Source organism: Actinia tenebrosa, unplaced genomic scaffold (genome assembly GCF_029948245.1).
Source record: "Actinia tenebrosa isolate PJP-AT-01 unplaced genomic scaffold, QUT_ActTen_1.0 PGA_scaffold1__47_contigs__length_23844297, whole genome shotgun sequence".
Taxonomy (NCBI): domain Eukaryota; kingdom Metazoa; phylum Cnidaria; class Anthozoa; order Actiniaria; family Actiniidae; genus Actinia; species Actinia tenebrosa.
This window is the reverse complement of record NW_028292578.1, coordinates 19,207,927-19,224,478: the sequence shown is the minus strand read 5'-3', so window position 1 is coordinate 19,224,478 and position 16,552 is coordinate 19,207,927. Positions and strand designations below refer to the sequence as shown.

General features: G+C 37.4%; 1 protein-coding gene and 1 long non-coding RNA gene across 2 annotated transcripts; one reads left to right on the top strand and one right to left on the bottom strand.

Annotated features, from left to right (window-relative positions):
• Positions 1-682: 682 nt before the first annotated feature.
• LOC116294056 (uncharacterized) lies at positions 683-11,870 on the top strand. The gene is made up of 6 exons (XM_031701586.2): positions 683-877; positions 989-1,073; positions 1,160-1,201; positions 1,567-1,678; positions 6,292-7,029; positions 9,779-11,870. Exons 1-6 carry the CDS (start codon positions 790-792, stop codon positions 9,800-9,802), a joined length of 1,089 nt encoding a protein of 362 aa, XP_031557446.1. The 5' UTR covers positions 683-789; the 3' UTR covers positions 9,803-11,870.
• Positions 11,871-12,748: 878 nt separating this feature from the next.
• On the bottom strand, positions 12,749-16,387 carry LOC116294057 (uncharacterized). Its single transcript, XR_004196884.2, has 2 exons — positions 16,234-16,387; positions 12,749-14,975 (listed from the first exon to the last, which is right to left on the bottom strand). It is a non-coding gene; the product is annotated as an uncharacterized LOC116294057 (long non-coding RNA).
• Positions 16,388-16,552: the final 165 nt, after the last annotated feature.

Sequence of the window (16,552 nt, the reverse complement as noted above, 5' to 3'; positions counted from 1 at the left end):
TCTCATAATTCATACAATGAAGATAGCATATAATCTGGCCTTAATATATGACCAAGAATCCACAAAATAGGAGGTTGGATGAGCACTTATTGTGGGTTTCCTGTGTTCACCTTCATTCCAAGGTCACACAACGATCACGAGCCTAGTCTTACGTCTAGTGGCTCTAGCCCGACACACCTCCAAGGATGTATTGTTTACGGCTCAGTGACAGTAGACTACGGCCTACGATATTTACCAAATTAAGATAATAATAACGCTTGAGCAACGACGGCAAGTGGGGTATGAAATTTCGTTCTAATGACGCGTATTTCCTTCAAGCTGAACTTATGTATTCGGTTTTCTTGTATCACGTTACGTGGACGATCACGAAATTATTACAAGCTGAAAATCAAGGGAAAGCCCCGGGGTCTTTTGGAGATTGCTCCATTCCTAAATTTGAGTGAAAATTTTGCTTCTAAACTTACATCATTACGTTAAATTCTGCCCCTCCCAACGCCTTTTCTGTTAGTTTGCCACATATGCAAGCAAGCTCACATGGCTAGCCACGTGGGTTGAAAATTTTGACGTTGCACTGGGTTTTCTCACTTGTGATTGGTTGAAAGAAAAGGGGATTGTCAATCAATCGTCAAACAATGATCAAACGTTCCTGCACGCTTGCAGCGCAAGCTTTGTTGGGGTTTGTTGTTATTGGGGGAAGGCATACACATGGCCTAGTGGGATGTAAAATCCTAGTGTAAAATCGATCTCACGCTATCTAAAGGAAAACCTGGATCTTTCAGGATTAGAGTTATGAGTTTGGACACACTTCTCAAAGCAGCTGAGTTCGTAGAATTGTCTTCAGGTCCGAAAAAGAAGGAAAATCTCTCGAATGCACGTGGTACGATCAGTAGCCATGTGCAATTTAGCAGATGTTGTTTTGAACTGAACCTTCGTTCATCGATGACAAATTTCTTATGTATCGCCTTGATTTTTTTGTGTTAAACCATAGGGAATCATCCTAATAATGTCTATGCAGACAGAAGACGAGTTGTCTCCGAATCTGAGGCCGCTGAGCGAAGAAGACGGCCAGGAGGGTTAGTGAAGTTTGTACTTTTTCGAGGTGGTTGTTCGTCGATGTTTACTGTTCGCTGCGATCTTACTTTTTTACTACTTTTACTAGTGCTGGCACAAGGGAGACACATAATAAACTGGAAAAGAACAGGTTAGTGTTTCTTAAATGTGATCTAAGCGTCAAAATAAAGGTATATTTTGTGTGAATTACTTGATGTCACAGTGAGCTGGCAAGTTGCTGCTGTTGATTTCTGTGCCAAAAGATCTCTTCGCTTTGATCTTTGTCATGAAGTTTTTGTCGACAAAAACTTAAGTATTATTTCGAATTATGCAGCTTAATAGGCCACATCTATACTGGCAACTATAAACTTTAATCCTAAACTCAAGTAGTTGCTGAAATCATTTGTATCCAAAGCTAATATAGTAGAGAAAAATTTTTTTTTGACTGACATGTTTGGTCCAAAGCTTCTTTCTCTGCGGGAGAATTTATTTACATAGGTTTGTTTCGAACGCCAGGCGAGCTCATCTCAAAGAGTGCTTCGATATCCTGAAGAAACAAGTTCCAAGCCTTGAAGAGAAAAAGACTTCAAATCTGAACATCCTAAGAGGTGCATTAAAATATATCCAAGTAAGTTTTGTTAGATCATGAATATGTAGAAATTTCAGTGCGATAGGCTTGAACAAGTTAAGACTTGCCCGACTCCTTGTTTGGTATAACATTCCACTATTTATCGTGATTGTTTGACAGCATTTTTACGTTCTAGCTTTTCTTATCCATACTAGTGCAGCTGAAAAAAATACTTTGTGGTCTCAGATATTATATAGGCAGCTAACTTTGTATATGTGTGTAGTCTATGTATTTAGTGGCGATTGATATGATATTTGTACCAGTGTATGTAGAGATTCCATTAACTTAGTTAAATGGTTCTGATGTACGCTTCAAACCCCCAGAAGTTTTAAAGCGATTGTGCAAAAGATCTAGTAGTAAAGATAGTACCAATGAGGTTTAAGAATTTTAAAGGTCAAGAATGCCTATTTCATAGGCGTTAGAAAGCAAACCACATTTGTACTATCAGGTGATTGTGTTATGAGCCAATCGTAATGGGAGATTATCCATGCACACTTTCAGCTGTTTCGAAAGCTTAATTCCTAGAATTATTTGTTCTTAGGATTTAGTTTTGGTTATTCATGCTTTTCTGGATCAGGCTTTTTTTTATTACAGATTTTTTTTAATCATTCTATTGTAAAAAAATTCAAAAAGTGTAGCAGAGGATTTGGACTTTTGACAGTTTCATGTGATAAATATCAGTTTACTAAAAACCTCCAAACCAATTCATTAAGATAAATATCTACCACACATTTACGGTTTGTTTAAAGTGATGACCAAAGTAACACAAGGATTAAAATAATAGTAAAGTGATTTTGAATTTAATATTTGAATAAATTATTTTTCTTTAGATGTGAAAAATATAATCAGGAACCCAGCAAGGTTGAAAATTTTTTCAATGATTTATTTTAAAGGCAACATTTGGTATATATATTAAGCTTATCTTATATTTGGTTTCTTTTAACTTACCTTGATTTTTAAATCATTAAAAATATAGTACCAAATCTTTGGAGGTAAGTATTCATTGTTTCTTATTGATTAACAGTAATAAATTATTATTAAAAGGTGAAATTATGTTTAGACAATATTCATAATTTTGGAGAAAAATGAATGAATTTAAAGTCACATTTACAACTCTGCAACTTGTCTCGCAAAAGGGCTTTTTCAATTTTTTTGAAAAAATGTTTTTCGATTTTTTGAAAATTTTCAAATTGTGCTGTAGGTTACACACTGCAATACTCCATGCAACTTGTGTTGCAATACTGTTGCAGCACAAATGGCAGAGAAAGTTGCTTAGTATAATCTCGCCTTAGAAATCACAAGTGTGGAAAGAAAACAATTATTACTGCAAATTATTTGGATGAAAATGGGGAAGTTGTCACATCCATGTGATTATTTGCTGTATTTATAATATTATAATACCCTTATAGTGTTAATAAATCAAATTTAGATGATGTAATTGAATTCACAGCTTTGCAATGAATAGAAAATCAATATTTTTTAAAATGAAAATTCTAAAATTCATATTTAATGATGGTAGTTTTTGCTTTCAAATCCACATCTTTTTTAAACCCATGAATCTATTTTTAAATTCATAACCAATAATTAAGTGCAGCTTTCACACAGCAAACCCACATCTGTTTGAAACCAATAGATATTTTAAAATTTATATTCAATGAGTGCAGTACTAAAAAATCCAGAGATAATCTTTTTAAGCAATATTTAAAATTCAGATCCAATGAGTGCATCTTACATTAATTTGGATATATGATGCAAGATCTGGTTTATATTTATATGTTAATTGTCTGTTATTTTTTTCTGGATAACTAGCCTGCAGGCGCATTATGCTCTACTCTTAACCCTGAACTTGACTTTTTTTCATCCTCAATATACAAAATTAATTTTATAAATTATGAGTGTTGATCTTTATTCTGAATCTTAAAGAAATTTTCCACTTCAAAAACTGCAGACAGTACTTTTATTGCCTTTTCTTAGAAATGCTAGGCTTCAGATTGTTTTTTTATTTATTTGATTGCCAAAGAGAAAATATAGAATATTAGATTGAAAACCAATTTAATCAGTACAGTAATAAAATATTGTTTGTCTATAAGTTTGATGATTGATTTCCTGCATGACATTTCTTGATCTGCTAGCTCTTTCAAAAACTTATGAGTTTTGTGATCGAGATAGGATATAGCAAGGTGCAAGGATTAGAATATAGCCCTCATTAGATTAAATGATATGTGTGTTGTTTTATAAACAGAGGGCTTTATTTTTGGTTTGGTCCATCATAATGAAGATCACATCCTTCTCCTATTTTTAAACTCCATTTGCAAAGATTTTTACTTTTAGGATTTTTAGCCAAAGGCATTTTTCATAATGTAAGTCATATGGAATTCATTATATTCAAAGGTAATGGATATAACTGCACACTTTGTTCTCGTTTGAGATATTAAGAATAACACAACATGTTTTATTGGATTTTTATAATTGCATGACCTTCAGATCTGTCTTTAATTAAATACACTACTGTTAGTCTTCTGTTACTTGACCTTCAGCATAGATTCATTAATGCTTTAGAGTATGTTTACTCTCTTACAAACATATGAAAATTAAACTTTAAGTTTTGTCCATACCCTGAAGCAACCTCTGGGCTGATCCAAGTCAGGGCAAGGCTTTAATTCACAGCTGGAATTTAGCCTGTTAGCATAGGTTTTGCACTAGACCCTCATTAAAATATAATCTCTCTGGCACACTGTTCTGGCAACCAGATAGCAAATCAAGGGATCACCTAAGAAAATTTACTTAAAGCTAAAAAGTAAAGATTAGAGCTCTGGGTGATCTTCAGTCTGCTTTTGTTTGGAAAAACAATTTCTTAAAACAAAGCAGAAGCATAGCTGCTTGGTGCTCAATAAGTGAATTACCTGGAAGTATTTTGGTAAATTATGAACCATGACAGTAGTAGTATAGTAGTAGTTGTAGTAGTGCTATATAGGCTCAGGAGCAGTTTTGGATTTAATAGCGTTTTCAGTGTTACTCAATTGAAATAGATGTTGCAAAGTCTTGTGGGATGGATATGCTGACAAACTTTGTAAACAAAGGTTTTGATTACATGTCTGGGTTTTCCTCCCTCCAAAAAATCCAGTAAATTAAAATTCATTGGTGAGTTTGCTGTGCCCTGTCTTAGATCAGCTTAGACATTGTTTGAGGGCTCAAAAAATGAGTTTTTGGATTGTTTAGGCTTGGAAGAGTGTATACACAATCCTATTATTCACCAAAACTAAGAATTCCCTTCAAATAATTTTTCTCTTGTTATATTATTTGAGGTTAGATGTACAACCTTTTTATTCTCTCATATTTAAGTAATTTTAGTGTTTCAACAGTGTGTCATATATCTCATCTCAGTGATAGCTAGTCTTAGTGTCCATTAGTGCCATCTTAGAGGAGTGAGCATTGGGTGATATTACACTAATAGCAGCTGTGTAGGAAACTAAACAATAGACTCCATATCTGTGCTTCTGGGAGGGGGACTGAGGACAATGGAAGAGAAGGGAGCGCCTGGGAATTTTACATTCATGATAGGAATGTGAAATTTTGAGGAATGTGGGGTATTCACAGCAGGCCGGCACTCCCTTCTCTTTCAACAACAATAGTTTATTTGCACTCAAGAAGGAAAGAATTACATGAAACATAAATTTAAAATTACAAAAACACGAGCACAGCTATGCTAATAAAAAAATCATTAAAAGGACGAGGTAAACTATTAGTATGAAAATCGTACATAAATAAAGCGTTATGAATAAAAATTAGGTCAATAAATTTGATTATATTTAGCTTAGAGAAAAGGGGAGATGAATGAGAGTTATACTCAGAAAAAGTTATAATCCAAGTAATCTTTTTTTGTACCCACATTCTCATCCTCCCTCCCCAAAGTGCCGCTACACAGGCTACTTCAGTGACTATTAGGGGCTATATAAATAATATACTTTGAAACTGTCATTGTAGTATTGTGCGAAAAGCTTCACGGTTTGTTATTGTTATTGCCACACTATTTAATATATAAGAGCATGCGTAATAGGTAAATTACGAGCCTTGTATGAAAGGACTGAAGAAGAGTGCCAATGGGCCTTTCAACACTTCAAGTCCCGTAAAAAATGAGCCAGCTCAACTAGAAACCGTGGACAGCTGTTTCGGTCTGTACTAATTACCTTTATAAAATAACTGTTATGAATGTCGCGTTCTGATTGGTTTGGAGCGCGTGCTTTATGAAAGCACATTGCACGCGCGCGCACTTTCCGTTGCGTCATTCCTATCTATTATTGTAATTTGTATTTTATAAAAGAAATAAAAAACTTGCTTGCTGTGTTGTGTGCAGTCATAAAGCACTTGGGGATTGGCAGAACACTCGAGAAGTGTCCAGAAACACTCCGCTACGCGTCGTACTTCTCCTAACACTTCTCTCGTGTTCTGCCAACCCCCGCGTGCTTCATGACAGCACACAGCACGCGCGCGCGTTTTCTATTTCTTCAATTACTCATGTTCTTATATGATTTCCGAGCCCATTCCACACAGCTTACCGTCTCATCTATCATTATTTAATATATTGTTGGTTGGTTTATATGTTTTTTCTACAGAATATGAAGAAGCAGGAACAAGAATATGCCACGGAATGCGATGCTTTGAAGATGAACCAAAAATCACTTGAGGAACGTCTGAATGCGCTGAAATCAAATACAAAGATAAAGACAGAACAAAAGTCTTCCAGTAGTGAAACGATTGACTCTGAGGTATCGCAAGCGTCTTCATCATCTGTTCAAACTCTCTCTGCAACTACTGCTGCTGCTAAAACAACAGGAGAGAGCAGAACCTTGCCAATCTCTGTTGCAACCCAAACTCCATCCAGTAGTCAGTTAGGAACCTCAGTGAATGAAGAGGACGACGAAGTGTCCACTACACGCATTAGTACAAGCAGCACCGACACTGGTGGAGAAGGGGATGAATCCGAACATAAGTTATCAACGTTCGACGACAATGAAGATGAGAAAACCGACACTGATGAAGGTTTAAGCATCGATGAAGAAGACATTGATCAAGATATTGAAATAGATGTTGTTGGTGGGCAAGATGACTGCCCATCCACTGAAAATCTGCACTCTGCAGTCAAAGAGAAGTCAGCGCATTCTAACAAAATGAATGGGGAAGTTGAAGAAGGAAGCAAACGAAAGGTAGAAGAAATTCCAAAAGGTCGGTATCACAATATAAAATCTAGAAAAAGGTCGAAATCCGAAGCAGCTGTAAAGAATGAGGAAGATTCTGATTATGACGAAAATACGAAGGAAGAACCAAAAGCAAAGATTCAAGCTTGTGCAAGGGTGAGCGTTTAATGTAGATAAAACATGTTTTAGTGAATGTCTAAAGTTATTCATAGTACTTGAATTGTCTAGAGTTCTTAGTTGAAATACTACAGTGGTATCTGTATGAAGCAGACACCTTCGGGACCTTGCGTCTGGTCCGCTCAAGGGGTCCACTTCATATAGGTATCACTGAGTGAACCCAAAGTGTTATGTTGTGTTCTTAGGTTCTTATACTCGATGAGACTTTTAGCTGAAATTTACATGCAACAAGCGTTGCGAAACACGTTTCACTAACGATCTTGTCAAACTTATCTCACGAAAAAGACTTCAATTGCTAGGGTGATAAACCACCTTATCGGTCTCTGACTTTTGGTGCACGTTGATGTGCCCGCCGACTTGTCCGTGGCCTGTCGTGGTTTGGCTGTTGTCAATGCTGGCTTCTTGCTCTCGTCTGCCCTCTTGGGAAACTTTCTTGCCATGGGAATTTTCACGGTCGCCGGGTATATGACGTGCGACGTCATTGCATGTTCCCAAGTTTCAGCTAAAAGTTTTATATTGTAACAAAATATTTCAAATGACTTCATTTCTTGAAAAAATAAGAATATCTAACTAGTTATTCACATCATGAATCAGTACAAAGTGTACTCGGTAAGGACTCTCGCAAAAGATACAACAGACAAAAAGCTAGAGACTTTATGGTGCACCGTATACGTATATATCTTAATAACTATTCCTATCGTTTCCACACTTGGTTTCTAATCATTCATTCTAAAATACAAAGAAACTTTGTAGTTTGTAGTCTCGCTCCATTCCCCTACGGTTCATTTCTCTCCCCACAAACGGTTTCTCACTCCAGTTGAACATTCCTTTCTCATTGTTTTTGTAAACGGATGGAAACCAATGGGAGAAGGTCTAGACTAGATCGAAGCGTGACGTTTAGTTTTGAGGTTTTTGTCAAGTAATTATAAAACTTTCTATACTTCTAGTCTACCTAGCATACTCTTTTAATTTCTGGGTTGAAATTCAGAGTAAAATTTCGAGAAAGTGAATTAAGCAAAGGCAATAAATGTCGAGTTAGCGTGTTTCAAGAACTCTGTTGGTGGCCCGCTACGAAGATCACTCTTGCGTTTGATGACCGTTTGACACCTACCGTCGACAATCTGAAAAGAGAGGTGATTTGTTAAGCCTTGTTTCCAGCTGTGATCAAGGTTTCCAAAATATGGAAACCTTCTTCCCGGAAAGGGTTGTTCAACTCGGGTGAGCAGCCGTTTTTGGGTAGAGATGTGGACTGTAGGGGAATGGAGTGAGACTATAAACGGCTGCGAGGGAGACTACCACCTAGTTGATAGTGCAAAAAAATCACGAGCAATCAAGTAGAACAGCGCTACTGTAAAATAGAAAAAATTTCAATTTACTGTATTCGCTATTTTATGATAAGTGCAGTCTTGGACGGCATGAGGTTACGTGCAAAGCTGAGCGATGATTCGGATGACTTTCGACGTCGCAGCATGAAACGGCTTGAGCTGCCGGATGTTTACATAGTGTTGTGCCTAATCCAGCGGTTTTGGTGGGATGGGTCTATACCGCTTACTACTCGTATTACTGTCCCATGATATTTGATAATAAAATGGTTGGAGTTGCAATTATAGCTACTGGGGGAGTGGGGGAGGGGGCAGATGAGGAGGAAAGAAGAGGACACTGGCGAAATTGTCGAGTCCGACTATAAAATGGTTCAGTAACGTATGGGACTGCTGGTGGTAGTATTCGAAAGAGATTTATAGCGAAAAATCTGTGAAATTGTCCAATATGATTAGTTGATCTTGGCTTGTGTTTGAAGGTCAACTCGGCTGAAAGAATGTTTTGCCTTTCACTGAGATAAACGTCAGTTTTCTGAACAAACTCGCTGTTTTCCTCCTGACCTCTAACTGAAGATGGCAGTTGATCTGTCGAAATATTATTATTATTCATTGAAATATTAGACATCGACATCTTCAATCCTCATTTCATGGCTTAGGGCAGTATGCGTAGTAATTATGTACAATTATTGTTCTTCAGTAAATCATAAACGTAGCTCATTTAGTGCATGCGCACAGTAGGAAGATATAATAAGAACAGAAGAACAGTTTAGGATATGTTTGGACGTGAAAGTTCTCAACTTGTCGGGTAGTCATTGTTTCGGAAATGCGATTAAATATGAAATCAATGGTAGTGAGTTGGAAGTTAGTAATTTAAGGTTTTTATTCCGACATAAATTTTGATTGACAGAGGGTGGATTAACTAAGATGGTGCTTTGCCATTTCGAAACAACGCCGTTTCATTTTTATTGCTTGGTGAATGGTATTGCGGCATGGTGTTTTGATAAATAGTTATCTGCTCTATTCCTTGGGTTCTCAAACTTACTTAAGATTATCAGCAAGGCTTCTCCATTTACATTATGAGTAATCTAATGATAGATAATTTTAAATCCTTCGATTAGATACAAGTTTTCAGTTTTATGATAGACCTCCTCGGCTCAGACGTAATGTTGTCCTATTTCAGACCACGTGTGTCATTTCCTAGAGTATCATTTCTTTGTTTAAGGATTGCGCTCGGTTGCACATGAGAAGACACATGAATATGGATACATCTCAAGCAAAGAATATCATTCTCAAGGGAATGACACGTGGTTTGAAATGGGACAACATTACGGTCGAGCGCTCCAGAGCCGAGGAGGTCTATTGAGTCGTGGCTTATTTTCATTCAATTTCTTTTGCTTTGGTTAACTTAGAAGTTTCGATCTTCAACAATTTAAACCAAGATAGCCTTGAAAATTTCTGGTGAATAAATGCAGAATACAAAAAGGTAAGGTATATTTGTAGTGTTTGAGTAAATTTCCCACGGTACGCAAAGGATAGTGGATGAAAATGGGTCTTTACGAATGTGAAAATGCTTAGTTTTAGTTAAGGAACTATTGTAAAAATTTAGTTTAAAATTTTTTACTTGCACAACTAACTGTTATCGGTGCACAACTAACTGTTGTCGGTGTTATCAGTGTTTGGTGTTGAGGTTACACCCAATACGTGGGCGATAGACTGAGCTAGTTTGATATAACGACTGATGAGGCCTGTCCACACGTATCCGGAAAGTTTTGTACCCGCAATTTTTTTTTGCGGATACGAAAATGTTCGCGTCCACTTGCAGCGTATTCGAATCGCTTGGACGAAGTGGAGCTCCTCTTGAGCGTGACTAAAGGCGGAGCAAATAGCTTCTCATATACTGAGATTGCAAATTTATCACAGCTGCATTCAAATGGACGCCTGAAATCATGCTCGAAATAAGCACAACGAGAAGCAAATCTACAACTTTGGAATACGCCATGTTTGTTTCTATGACGCGACGAAGACTGGATCCGATGGTGTGACTTCAGCGTATTCGAAAATTTGCGGATACGACCACACGTATCCGTATTCGGAGCGTATTCGAAAATTTCCACTCTGGAGACCGTTTTCGAAAATTTCCGGATACGGATACAAAAATTTCCGGACAATTGTAGACGCAACCCGTATCCGCAAAAACAAATTTGCGGATACAAAAATTTCCGGATACGTTTGGACGGGGCCTGAGACTGCGGTTTTCCATATCCTGCGAACTTGGTGGTTGCGAGCTGCATGCTGAAATTTGTTTTTTTTTGTGTGTGTGCTGTCAATAAAAAATAATCAGTCGGTACCTTTGATGTTCTTGACTGGCGGCAGTAAAAACAAAAATTTGACAACCGTTGAAATGTCCGAGTTCGCAGGATATCGAAAACCGCATTAAAACGAATGAATTGATTCTTGCATATTGAGTCGAAAATAGAGATTTGGCATGATCACGTGACGACGGTGGCCATATTAGATGGCAGAATTGTTTCTCGTGTAAAACAATTGTACTCCTGCTGTTATCCAACATGGCCGCCGTCATGTGATGTGTCATGCAAATTCAGTCTACAGTAGATTCATAGTTAGTTGAAGATTAAAATTTTTTTGTGTAACTTGCTTCAAATTGGGTAATGACAGTTGAATTAATTTACCACGAACAACAGAAATTCGAATGCCGTTTATTCTTGATCTCATAGCAGCCATGTTGGTTGACATGACGATCATGTTATTTTCAATCTTTTAAGTAACACTAATTTTTGTTTCAACGGGAAAGTAAAATCACTCTATAATAGAAAATAAATTTAGTCTTGTTATTTCCCTTGTCTGATCAAACTCTTATAAGTTTTAAACAAAGCAAATATTCACCGCCGAGTTACATATTACTTGCATTATTATTAAAATTTTAAATTAAAACATACATTTTAATTAGAAACCAGTCACTATTTTTCTCTCAAATGGCTTCCAAATGGAAACCATTTGAGTGAACAAGTTTAAAAAAAATGCCCTGTTGTAAGTCAGACCAATACTCCAGTTTTGAGTTCTCTTTTCCTCAGCCTTAGTCTCGTCTGTGCGTTGAAATATTCAGCTATTCAACCAAAACCCGCTGCATTTTAATCAACACGTATTGTTCCGTAGAACGTACATTCCACACTATACAATGGACCTTAATAAAAGAAAAGACGACATTCGTACACAATCGAGGCTAAAACTGAGCAAAGGCGAACTTGAAATGGGAGTATTATAAAATCATGGGTGCTTGGAATTATTTGATTGAAGTTACTTATACCATACTTCTATTGACTTCTTTCTTTTATCATTATGGATATTTATAGCAATTATTTTTATTTCGTACGCACTATATTAGTTATTGTAATGGTTCTTCAATTCGAAGCTACTATGTAGCGGTTTATTGAAAGCAAAGTAGGGAATAAATGATCGGTCCGTTTTGGGACCCAAAATGGTTGGATGACTTGTTCTTTGTATTTTGGGGACCGTTCATTTTTTTACGGGCATGGGTGGCTGTGTATGTATATGACTCCTTCCCAACCTAATTGTTTTTACATCGCTCCCTATTTAGCCTGCGTGCAGACCGAATTTAACTGTCGATAAGAAATAGAAACTCTGTTTGAAAACTACCAGGAGATTCTTAGTTCTAAAAGGAGAAATTACAGTGAAGGTAAACAACGGTTTTCCAAAGATGCAACTAGAAAGCTTCCGCTAGACCTTGGAGTCAAAGATTTTCACTTCCGTGACCGCCTTATATTTAAGACATTTTAAGAAAGAATTCTCATGACGAGTAATACTGGTGCGAGCCAATCAGAACGTATGTAAGAATGAACTGGCAAAGCAGCCAATCATAGCCTGTATATTTTTATATATTTAGGCAATTACTTTTGGGGTGCCCCCCTCTTAAATACCATTTTTTCACGTGCCCTCCCCCAAACCCCACCAGCCCCAACATGCCCGTGAAACTGAATGAACGGTTCCTTGGCTGCTTGAATATCGGAAGCGACGCTTTTTCCCCTACGGTCCACTTTGGCTGCAAGGGAGACTATTGTCAAGCCTCATCATGGTCAAATACAAAGGCGTCTGCCAGGATTCGAGAAAATATTAACTACAACTCGGGAAGAGCCATAGATTTTGGCGGTGTCGGTATAGCGGTACTTCATATTTACTAATAAAGCCATTGTGATGTTAATATGCCACCTGCTTTTTGTGCGTCACCAGTTAATTGACCTCTGGTCGGCATGTTCAAAACGATTAATTAGGTTTATACCAAATGACGTTGTGTCTTGGCGAAAATTACTGGAAGTGGTATTTGGGACTATCATGTAAAATCATTGTTGGTTTACCATTTTATTCTGGATGTTAGGCCCTCGTGTTCCATAAAGTTAACGCAGTCTTGGTCATTATTAATACGAGCTAGGACTTATAATTATCATAACAAACATGTCACAGTGATCCCTACTCAGATTGCATCAATATCTGCAGCAACATTAGCAAGAGCCTTGTACCCTCCCTTACTCGATATCGGAAACTTCTCGACATGAACACGAAAGACACCATTGACAATCTAACCCTCAGGGGTAGTTTTTCTGGTTGATTTATTTGGTATCTTTTATCCACCACTGTTGGTACTGTTTTCGAAAGTGTGAACGAAAACAACCCTTTATGTAGCGAGAAGCAAAGCCCCTCACGTTTATTTTGTTGTCTTGGATATAATATGCAGCGAAACAACGAACACAAATGAAGTTGATCTGGACACGGATAATCATGAAGATAGCGTAACTGGAAAGTGTTTCATAGAAACTATAGGAATCTGTTACGAAAGAGAACTTATAGCTGGATAGTGCTATCCGACGGATAAATCTTATCCATTGGATCAATATATTTTATTACTGGATCGACTTATAAGGATTAAGATAAGGATTAATCCGTCGCGTCGGATAGCGCTATGCACTTCGTACAACCGGCTCTGCTTTGCCCATGAAATAAAACAAAACGCAAATGGTTTGAGGCGCAAAGCGTGGAGACGGTTCGCCAAAGCCATGCCACAGACATGCCATATCGTGCTGTCGACAAGCTTTGAAAATTTCAACATTTTGCGGCTAGTATTTTGTTGCTAAGCAGATGGTGCACCTGTTGAGAACTTATTACTTAGTATTTCACTTTCCGCAACAGGGCATACGCAGACAATTAGTTTCGACGTGGAAGATTGAGATGCAAATTTAACAGGAAATTCCAAGAATTACTGCAACAATGCATTATACTCATTATTATAGATTGGATTTTACGAGTTATGACTAGCCCGAAAATTTCTTCAAGTGACCATTACGTTAATGTACAAGTTGAATATTAGAGGGGTGCTGGAGAAATGAAGTCGGTAGGAATAGTGGAAGAAACTGAATTCTGCTCAAAACCAAAATGGAAACTACACTGGAATTAATGATCTTTGCCTCATAATGTGATCGCAATTACCAGAGAACTTTGACTTTTGAGTTGGTTTTCCTTGTACGTCGGATAAGTGAGCTTGCGTCGAATGCCGACTGAAGCAGTCTTGTAGAATTCAGTCCTTCCGGACACAACTGTCCTTGAACGGTTCGCTCATTAGCTGTGAAGTATCCTCGGTCGGTACGGAAATGCTGGGCCAAAAGGTTTACGCCACGTATTAATTAGAACGACTTTCCTCAAGTTCAAGGGGAAAAGTAAAATGTCCAGGTGGCTGGATTGTCCATGAACAAAAAAGCCGTCACACAAAATGATGACATCTTAAAGCGACCGGCATTGGATGTATAGCGTTTGAGGTACGCTTGTACTCAAACCTGAGTACATCAAGAGTTAGCGAATACTCGGATAACGTGTAAGACAGGAAAACAAAATCGTTGGGGCCAATACTGAAATGGCGGTTTCCTGTGGAGACGAAAATATTCCAGAAAAGATAACGATTCACCGACATTAGATACTCTGTTTTGCTAGGATAGGGACAGCGAAAAATTCTTTTGGAGGGAAGAGGGCTTTTTATTTTGAAAATGGTCAAAATCTTTTTTCACATTCTCAATTTGCCGGCTTTATTCCAGGTCAAGGATACAAAGTGCGCTTGAGTGAAACAAATATTTAACTGTTGTACACCAACATTCTTCCAAGACATCTTATAGAAGGTGTCTTGGGGTTCCTGACGAAGACGATTCATCCTTTTTAAAGCTCGTCTGACATTTCCAAGTGATGAACTCCTTGCTCCATCATCGGAGTCGCTCAAGACCTCGTTTTAATAGCATGACGACGTAAACATGCTGCCATTCTCCCGCATTTCCATGAAACTGATGACGATTCTTGAAGGAATGAATATGACTGGCCATTAAAATGTGCATTTGACACGATGACTGACACGTCTATCCAATACTTCCCCTTGTATAAACTCCTCCTTCAGTAATTACATTTTTGGGATTCTTGTCGTGACGTTTGAACGTCATAACTTTGATTCCTTATCCATATTCTTCTTCATGTTCATATTCTTCTTCGTTCATCACGAAAAAATCTTCTTGCCAGATCTGCACCACCAAGTCTCGCCTAACGAATTAATAATGCATAAAAGAGAAATGAATTAGCATTATACGCTTATTGAATTCATCCGAGCCAATGATGACAGAATATTGACGTCAAGACTTAGTGGGCTCGGATGAATCCTATAGATGTTTTGTTTTATCGAACAAATAATTTTTTCAATAAAAAGACTACTATAGTGCCTTAACAATAAGTTTATTTGCATTCCAATAGGTTCCTGCTAACATCGCGCAATAATAGATCGCGACGTGACTAAAATACGGAGATGTGATTGGAAGATTATTTGTGAGGTATAAAAAGATATAACTAGCTAAAAACTAGTGTGAGCTGCGTCGGTGTTTCTAATGAAACAGTAAAAATGAAAAGGTAAATTATACACCGTGAAAAGATGAAAAAAAATGAGGTATGATAAATGCAAAAATAGTTTGTGAGTCTGCTAATGAAGTTCTCCATGTTTTTAAATTACCCAATTTTATTTTGCAATATTATACTCCTGGTAGTGTGCAACATAATTTTTAATGTTTAAAAGGCACAACACTATGCCTGTGACGGGGTCCAATAAAGCGATTGTTATGAATGAAGAGACAAGGGCTTTAGTGTTGTGACGGCGATTGAATGCTGGGCGCTTGGTTTGACATCAGTGTTAATTAAGGAAGCTAAAATCGAAGAAAACCAACATCGTTGACAATTTCTTTGTCCAACTTTTGCAAAAACCCACAGATAAAGTAAACAAGACGTCAAGACGTACGAGAGGAATACTGCGGCGAAAACAATGCAATGAGGTAGTGCTAGAGCGTTCAAAATCCGAACGCTTAAACAAAATAGAATTTTTCATGTATAATTTTAAGAAGAGGCAGGAAGCTTTAGCGAACCTATGAAGTTCATTAATTAAAGTTAAGGTCTGACATATTCATCTGCCCTGGATGGTTTTTAATGAGGAAACTTGTAACGCTGTCATTCGATTGATCGATAATTTATTCATAATCGTGGCTGAACACGAAGTTTCGCTTTTCTATAGATTGAAATTCAAGGAAATTTTGGAAAAAATAAGATAAAAAGCTTTTTAAATATCTAAAGGACAATGCGGTCCTGGTCTATGCCAAGTTTATTTCCTTCCAAAGCAAATAAGAGTCGAAGAATGATCTATCATTGCTTTGAAAGACAAGGAATACAAAGATATTCGTAGCAGCATACAAAATTATAAAATTCAGAGCGAATTCTGATCGTTTGAACACGAATTTTAGATTCTTTTGCTTGAACCTACCTTCCTAACTCCATTTTGAGTATTATAGAGTCGAAAGTTTTCTAACAACGGGTGTCAGAGACGACAGAATCTGGGATGAAAGACCAAAACATTCAGCTTGATCAAGAAGCAGCTTGCAGTCTCAAGTAAAGGGCGCTGGCGACTGTCAAGGAAGCTGGCGCCTTTGCTCTTACCAACCAATCACAGGCCTTGGAGGTCATTAAGGTCCTGTCATTCAAGCTATATTCATCCAATCACACGACGACAACTGCAGCTTATAACACGCAGGCCTCATGGTAAAGGTATCACATGATGAGCTATCTATAGGACTATTACTAGG

What these genes read in the sequence shown, in the direction of transcription:
- LOC116294056 (XM_031701586.2), top strand. Translation starts at nt 790, where the DNA reads ATGAGTTTGGACACACTTCTCAAAGCAGCTGAGTTCGTAGAATTGTCT. An exon ending in AATAAACTGGAAAAGAACAG is followed by an intron (nt 1,202 to 1,566) that starts GTTAGTGTTTCT and finishes TTCGAACGCCAG; the next exon opens with GCGAGCTCATCTCAAAGAGT. An exon ending in AGATTCAAGCTTGTGCAAGG is followed by an intron (nt 7,030 to 9,778) that starts GTGAGCGTTTAA and finishes TGGTTAACTTAG; the next exon opens with AAGTTTCGATCTTCAACAAT.